The sequence below is a fragment of the Erinaceus europaeus genome, chromosome 9, assembly GCF_950295315.1.
Source record: "Erinaceus europaeus chromosome 9, mEriEur2.1, whole genome shotgun sequence".
Taxonomy (NCBI): Eukaryota; Metazoa; Chordata; class Mammalia; order Eulipotyphla; family Erinaceidae; genus Erinaceus; species Erinaceus europaeus.
In genome coordinates, this window is record NC_080170.1 from 12,210,379 (window position 1) to 12,218,037 (window position 7,659).

Sequence of the window (7,659 nt, forward strand, 5' to 3'; positions counted from 1 at the left end):
AAGAAGCTAGAAGGCCTACTTTAGGTCTGCCCCTATGGGTACATGACATTAACAGTTTTTTCTTGAGGTTGATGGCTAACATGGAGGCAAAGTAAAAATACTGATTAAGACGATGGTGTCAGAGTTGAGAATAGGACTAGAAATCTCCCAAATGTAAAGAATATATAAACGCAATTAACTATCTACCATGTCCACCTGACCAGGGCCCATATATATTCATATTTATAGCACAGGAGCCTGTATAACCTCTGAGTCCCTGTCAGCCTGAACTCACAATCCATGGTCACAACTGGGAACATTCTAGGCTGCACTTATTTCAGGTCGAGGTTTCCTTGAGTGGCGGATAGGACGACCCAGCTTCCATTAAGAAAGTGTGGCAGTCCCTACCATTGCTAGTTCATAGTGAGGACAAGGTCCTGAGCTCACAGAAGGCTTATGATTCCTTCCTGTATAAGATGACCACTGATGGTGGAACAGTGATTCCAAGATTAGGGCCCCAGGGGATGGAGTCTGGACTTAAGTTAGGGAGGAAATAGACCTAGGATTATAATAAGGTTTAAGCTAACCTTGAGTTTCACTGCAATAACTTGTTTGATGATTCTAATAAAAGCTGACACAGAGAAGATTAATGTCCTTTAGTTGAGATATATATGGCTGTGTATGTCTTGGATAATTGTAGACAGTGATTATGCAGGGGTGACAATAATGCTGATGCTGTCAAAGATACTAAGACATATATGTTACTTTCTTGTGTAGCTAGTTGAGGAGACAGAGTGACTGAGGGGCGCGAAGTAGCCTGTATGGGTGTGTTTAGGCCTAAGCTGTGAATCCTTGAGATCTATGGGTTCTTCTAAGGCCTTTCTGCTACAATGCCAAGCTGTTTCGGTCTACAGAGGACGATTAAGCACTTTTACACTGAGGTATGTATGTGCTCCTACCTATGGACACGTGTATACATGTGACCCCTAGGTGCTAGCCTATATCTAGGGGCTGTAATGTGGTTAGATAGTGCACCCTCTGAAATGGAACTAGGTAGTTCCTTGTGTTAAGGAAGGTCTCACCAAACTGTTGCAGGTGAAAGGTTGAAATCTCAGGCTTAGGGTCTCTGGCTATAATCCAAAGGCATAAGTCAGTGGCAGTAGTCTTTGAGTTCAGCAGAGGCATTTTAACTTTGTAAGGGATCAAGAGGAGAGCAAAGTCTCAGGGGTTCAGGACTGAGTTTGACAGGGATCTTAAAAGACTGGGAAGCATTTCTTGCAATCTCAGAGTTTCAGACAGCAACAGTTCATTTTTATTATCATCAAATTAGTTGAGAGCTTGGTCTACTTTGAAAATACCATGGTGGGAATTTCTCATATTCTATTTGAACTCACTGTGTCATATGATGTTATATGGCATGTAATAGTATCTACTAATAACTACATCTTAACAACTGGCAGAACCAGAGGATTCTGATCTCTGCTGTAAGGTTGTAAGTAACTTTGAATTAAAACATTTGTTAGAATTATTTAACCATTTAAGACTGGTGTGAGGATTACTATTGTTCAGAAATTTGAAGCACTAAGGGCTTAAAATAATATATTAGATATGCAGAACTCAACTCTAGGCAGCTAAGGATCTTGAAACACTCAACCTGATTTTCCCATAACATACAGAATGGCTGGTGATTTATAAGACTATAAGTTTAGAGGAGTATAGTTTCACACACTTCCCTCCATCAAATTTCTCGGTTCTCACCTTCACACACCTATGGCTGATGACTGCCTTTATTTCTTTGATGGTTATAGGAGAGATCACGGTAGAAAAATGAACAAGACAAGAGAGATCCATTTTATTTCACAACTCTTCATAACACATACAACAGGCAGAATCTTTTACAATACTTGTAAATCTGATTCTATTAGAAAAATGTCCATTTAGTGCTGTCATATTTCAGAGTCAAATGCATTATCTGAAGGTGAGCACTGAGCTGGGTTTCCTTTGCTTATAGATCACATGGATGTGATGATCGAGGCAGGGTGTGTGTGTGCATTGAGGAGCCAAATTCCTAGATGTCACTTCAAGTGAGTGTAAAAGACAGCTTTTTATAATGATCTAAACAAGAAAAGCAGGGTAAAAACATGGGCTCCCAGTTATTGTACACCTTCTTAGCACAGGATGAGCAGTGACAACTGCTCACCATGATGGACCTGGAGTATCCAAGATCCTGGAGAATCTTTGAGATCTGAGTACAAAGCAAGTCAAATGTCCCAGACTGTGGAACTCCATGGCGGCTGAAAGTCTCCAGAGGGGCAGGAAACAGCTGGAGAGATAAATGCTGCAGCCCCGAGGTGCAGCACAGCAGCTTCTCCAGGGTGTCCATGGACAGGCGGTTCCCATGCAGGCTGAGGGAGCTGAGCTGGGAGCAGTTGCTCAGGGCAGGGAGCAGGGCCTCAAGCTGGGAGTCCTGGAGGCCACACAGACCCAGGTCCAGGTGCTGGAGGGTGGCTGCATTTATCTCCAGCAGAGCTCTTAGAAGCTCACTGACAGAAGTCAGGGGGACTCCCCTCAGACACAGATCCTTCAGATGATAGATGTGTGGGCTCTGGAACAGATGATTCACATCTTCTTCTGTTAATGTGCAGTTAGTGACTGAGAAGACTTCCAGCTGGTTATGAAGATTCCTGAGGAGAGAGAGGCAGGATAGGATGGAGATTGGCATCAGCAAGAGTATGAAAATTCTGAGTGAGGTGATGATATACAAGAAGGCTTGTGGTTATTCTCAACCAACGATTCCAATGCTACTTAAGGCTGAATTCTTTTTTTCAATGTTCACATGAACCTGGCACTGAATCTGGCAATTTATACAATTTCTAGGCAGGGTCCCACAGCAACTGCTGGTCCTGCCAGTCTCCAGGGCCTCCCTGACACATCCCATTCCTCAGCTGCAGCCTCTTTAGTGGCCTCTGCATGTTTGCACTACCATCGCATTCACCATCCTGCCTGGTCAGACCTTGCAGTTCAGGAATTGGAGACATTGTATGGGATCTCCTCTTCAGAATACCCTTCACTGATAGTTGTCTAGTTATCTAAGAGATCTCTACAGACCTGAACCTGAGAACCAACCACCTCACTAGACTGAATATTCCACCAAGCATTTGAGCAAGGTGGTCATTCCATAACTCTGCAAAACTTTGTCCTCAGCTTCTCATGGTTAAAGTCTGATGGAATATTTATGATGAGACAGATGTGTTAGAGTGGAATAGTGTAGTGGTTAAGTAAAATGGCTCTCATTCCTGAGTCACCATGCTCTCAGGTTTCATCTCCAGGAGTATCCTAAACTAGTCTTTAGAGACAACCAGGCAACTAACAATAATAAATAATAATAGAATTTGGAAGCAAGGAACTTGAGATCCAATGTCTCCTGCACAGTTACTATGCCAAGGACACAACCCTACCTGAGCAGCTGATCCAGATAGCCCTGGAGGAAGGAGGCAGATTCCAAGTATAGCTCTTGAAGATGAAGTAGCTGGAGGAACTCAGATGTAAATTCGGTGACGGGATGATCCTGGTTCTCCAGCTGCTTGGATGGGATTCCATCAAGTATGTTGATGTCCAGACAGAGTCTCCTGAGGTTATTCATCCTGCCCAGAAGTTGTCCAAACGTCTGTAGGTTTGAGATTGTCCAGGTGCAATTTACTTCCAACTCCTGGACATCACACAATGAGATATTATTCAAAAGCTGGACATTCTTCCTGCTCAGTGAATATATTGTCACTGTCCTACAACAAAGGTGCACTCCCTTTCTCTTCTTGATCCAGTTCAGTAGGTAGACGAACATCTTATTTCCACATTCACCACTGAGGAAGAGGTCTACACACACTTCTAAGCAGCACCTGGCCTTCTCGTTCCTTGAAGGTCCCACAGCCTCTAGATACCTCCTTTGTGAGAACACTGGGAAGTGGACTCCAGTCCATGCATTCCAAAACTTCTGTCCAGTGAACTGTAAATCCAACACTCGCAGCTTACACCTGCTTTAGGGAAAGGGGGGCATTGATGAAGACACAAAGCATGAACATAGATTCTGACCCAGAATGCTAGCATTGGCCAGGCTCAGACAAACCAACTCTTTGAATCCCTCCCATTTCAGACAACAGCTTCTTTCTCCCCACTTCTCTTCTGACTTTCTTCATCTAATTCCCACATTTTATAGATAGTTTTCACTAAACTGAGAAAAATAAAACTGAAATGCTATTCTATCATGAATGCATTAAAGTGAAGTTAGAAATTAGAAGACACCATTTTCCTTGTGCTCCCTTTTGATCTGTGTTGCCTCCAGTTGTGTAGCTGGGGCAATGTGAATTCAGGACCTTCTCTGCTGGTAGACTCTGCTTACTCTATGTAAATAAAGATAATAGTTTAACTGTTATACAAAAAGGCTCTGATGCTCAAGTTGTCAAGGTCCAACTTCAATCCCCTAAATAAACATATGCCAGAGGGAAAGAACAAAAACATAAGTTAAAAAAGAAAAAAAATCATGCATAGTTCATTGTTCTGAGTATATGTTCCTATAATCTAAGAACTTAAGACTTCAAATTGTTAATTAGATTGAATTTTAACAGTGGACTGAAATTGTTAATACATTTCTAATGATGGCTTGTTCTTTGAAATGGTGACTGTCCTATAAGCTTAGACCACAAAGAACAGAAGCAACCAGTGGTGTTACTTTACAAGATACAGATACATGTCAGTAGAGTCAAAAATTAGGGTGAGGTCATGTATGATCCAGCAAATTCTTAACAATGGGATTTTCAAAGTTAACACAATTACTAAGTTATTTGATTATAGAAGTATCTATTGCCTTCTTAAACCCTAAGATAACAGGAAACTTCCACTTCCACTTAAAGACCACATTTCTCCCAGTCCTAGAACCTCGAGGGTGGGGGACACATTCCTGCATACTTCGCTCAATTCATACCAATTGATACTCCATCTGCTGATCCCAACCTAATCAATGCAACCAGTACCACCTCATCATGCTTCACTTCAGACTGTCTACAGAAGTCAAGCATGGAGAGTCAGCCCTTCAGCCTCATTACTTGGGTGAGACCTTTCCTTTCTCATAAGACTCAGTCATCCTATTTTGGATGGCTCACTTCCTAAGACAGCACCCACACCTAGATATAGACCAGGGCCCATGAGGTAGGGATATGTACACATGTATCCATAAATTAGGGCAATATACTTGCTACTTAGACCTAGATATCCTCCTCACCCACTCCTTTTTTTTTTTAATGATTTATTTATGATAAAGATAGAAGAGAGAAAGAACCTGACATCACTCTGGTACATGTGCTCCCAAGGAATGAACTTGGGACTTTATGGTTGAGAAACCAGTGCTTTATCCACCAAGCCACATTCCCAGACCACCTCACCTACTTCTTGTTACACTTCCCTCAATCACTCCAGTGCTAACCTTGTCAGACAAATAAGGACTACAAAAACTGAAGAGACTGGCAGATTTTAATGATGACTCTTTAGTCACTACCAGGACACACCATCCCCTGGGGCCCTGGTCAGGGAGTCCTGAGTTTCCCACACAGACATGATGGGCCAAGATCTCTAACAGATCCCTCTTGACACTGTCATTGGGCATCTCCATCAGAAACTACACAAAGGATGCCTTTGGGGGGACCCATAGTACAATGCCCTCAATGTAATCAACAATTGTAGAGAATATTCCATTATTTAAAGGGAGGTTAATTACCAATTCTTCCAACAATGTAAGGAATATGTCCTGAAATTGGTGCAACCTGGAATGACCCTACACCTGACCACAGAATGCAAGCTTGGACCTATAGGGATGCAGAGGTTACATAGGCTCCTGTGCTGAATATGGGACCCAGATAAAATCTATGGGGTTTACAGTTAACAATATTTATACACTTTCCCCATACTTGGGAGCTACTTTCTTCCCTGATCCAGCTTTCTAGCCCTTTTCCCAACCATGAAATCAAATCTAAGACAACAACTTGGGTCCACATGCATATCGGGTGTCCAGCTCAGACAAAATCTATTAAAGTTACGGGCCCCCTGAAATATACCTAAAGTAAACCTACTAGCTTTTTCAAAAATGAATACCCCAAATTTTTATCTGCAATACTCTTGCCTTTAGGTTCATGATAACTCAACAATTTGTTCTTCTTCATATCTTAACTCTTTTTCAGTCACCAGGTTTCATATTCTACAATGATGCCAACCTGACTTCCATGGGTAAAGGATCCCATCATCAGTCCTTAAGCCTCACCACCCAGATCCTTGCACCACTAAGGAAAGAAAGAGACAGGCTGGGAGTAGGGATCGAACAGCCAATGCCCATAATCAGTGGAGAAGCAGTTACAGAAGCCAGACCTTCCACCTTCCACACCCCACAAAGATACTGTGTCCATACTCACAGAGGGAAAAAGAACAGGGAAACTATCAAGGGAGGGGATGGGATATGGAGTTCTTGTGGTGGGAATTTGGTAGATTTGTACCTCTCTTATCCTATTGTCTTGTTTTTGTTTCCATTTTTTAAAAGAATAATAGTAATCATAAAGAAAAAAATATGGATCTAGAGAGATCAAGGATCAATACACCACTGTACTGAATTCCTTCGTCAGAGCTTAGGAGTTAGAATGTGTGCTCAACACTTATGCTACACAAATGACCAACAGTCAATTCTTAAAGAGAGTTCCACAATGGGCAATAAGCTGTCACATTGGCATTAGAAGCCTTGAGGCCTCCCCAGTGGCCTCCACTCTTCCTGACACAGCTATCTTCTGGGAAACAGAGACCCTCCCAGACTAGGGATCCTCCTTACCTAGGAAGAACTTTCTGCTGAAGCAGGACATCAATTCCATCCAAGACAGCTTTCAAAGTTTCATTCTCAGGAAATAGGTCTTGAACCAGGGCCCCCAGAGGCAGTCTGTCAAAGGGCCAGCTCTGGACAAGAGCCTTCAGGGTCTTCCAGCATCTGTGAGCATAAGCTTCCAGAAAGAGACGTGGGAAGAGCTCTGCAGGCAGGCTCCTCAGGGAAGAGATGGTCAAGTTCTCATCCCTTAAAAGGCTCTGAATGGCCAGTTCTAAGAGACTGGATGGCTTGTTGTAGCTCATCTTGAATCTCCTCTGGCAACAATCCTGTGGAAATAGTCAAAGAGAATGATGTCATTCTCAAGGCAGCACGAGATGGCCAGTGTCCATCATACTGCTCTTCAAGGAACCATCTCAGCAGTCAAGTCTCAACTCTGGCAGCATGATAAGAAATAGAGGTAGAGTCTCCACAGTTAGTCACCAAAGTTCACAGTTAGAAATAGATTACAATATCTAAGCAGACAGCCACATACAGGTGTTATTCTATTAACTTGGACATTTTGATGTAAGATTATAACACTCATGTAACTACATGTGTTGACATAAAACTGGGAGCTCAGATCAAGAAGCTATGGACATACAGCTCTATGGAGCATCTCTTTACATACTTAAGAAATATCTGGGTATCAGACTGATTAGCCCATGAGAGCTCACATTGTGAACAAATGTTTCTCTCTTAATCATGTCCTGTAAGTATTTTTTAAGTTCATATAATGAAAGTGTGAACAATGAATGTAGCCCAAAGATAGAGTGTTCTTGCATGTGTGA

General features: G+C 42.3%; 1 protein-coding gene across 1 annotated transcript; it reads right to left on the bottom strand.

Annotated features, from left to right (window-relative positions):
- Positions 1-433: 433 nt before the first annotated feature.
- On the bottom strand, positions 434-7,134 carry LOC132540135 (PRAME family member 12-like). The gene is made up of 4 exons (XM_060196905.1): positions 6,842-7,134; positions 3,438-4,013; positions 2,180-2,663; positions 434-538 (listed from the first exon to the last, which is right to left on the bottom strand). The coding sequence occupies exons 1-4, from the start codon at positions 7,132-7,134 to the stop codon at positions 434-436; spliced, it is 1,458 nt and encodes a 485-aa protein (XP_060052888.1).
- Between the last annotated feature and the right edge of the window lie 525 nt (positions 7,135-7,659).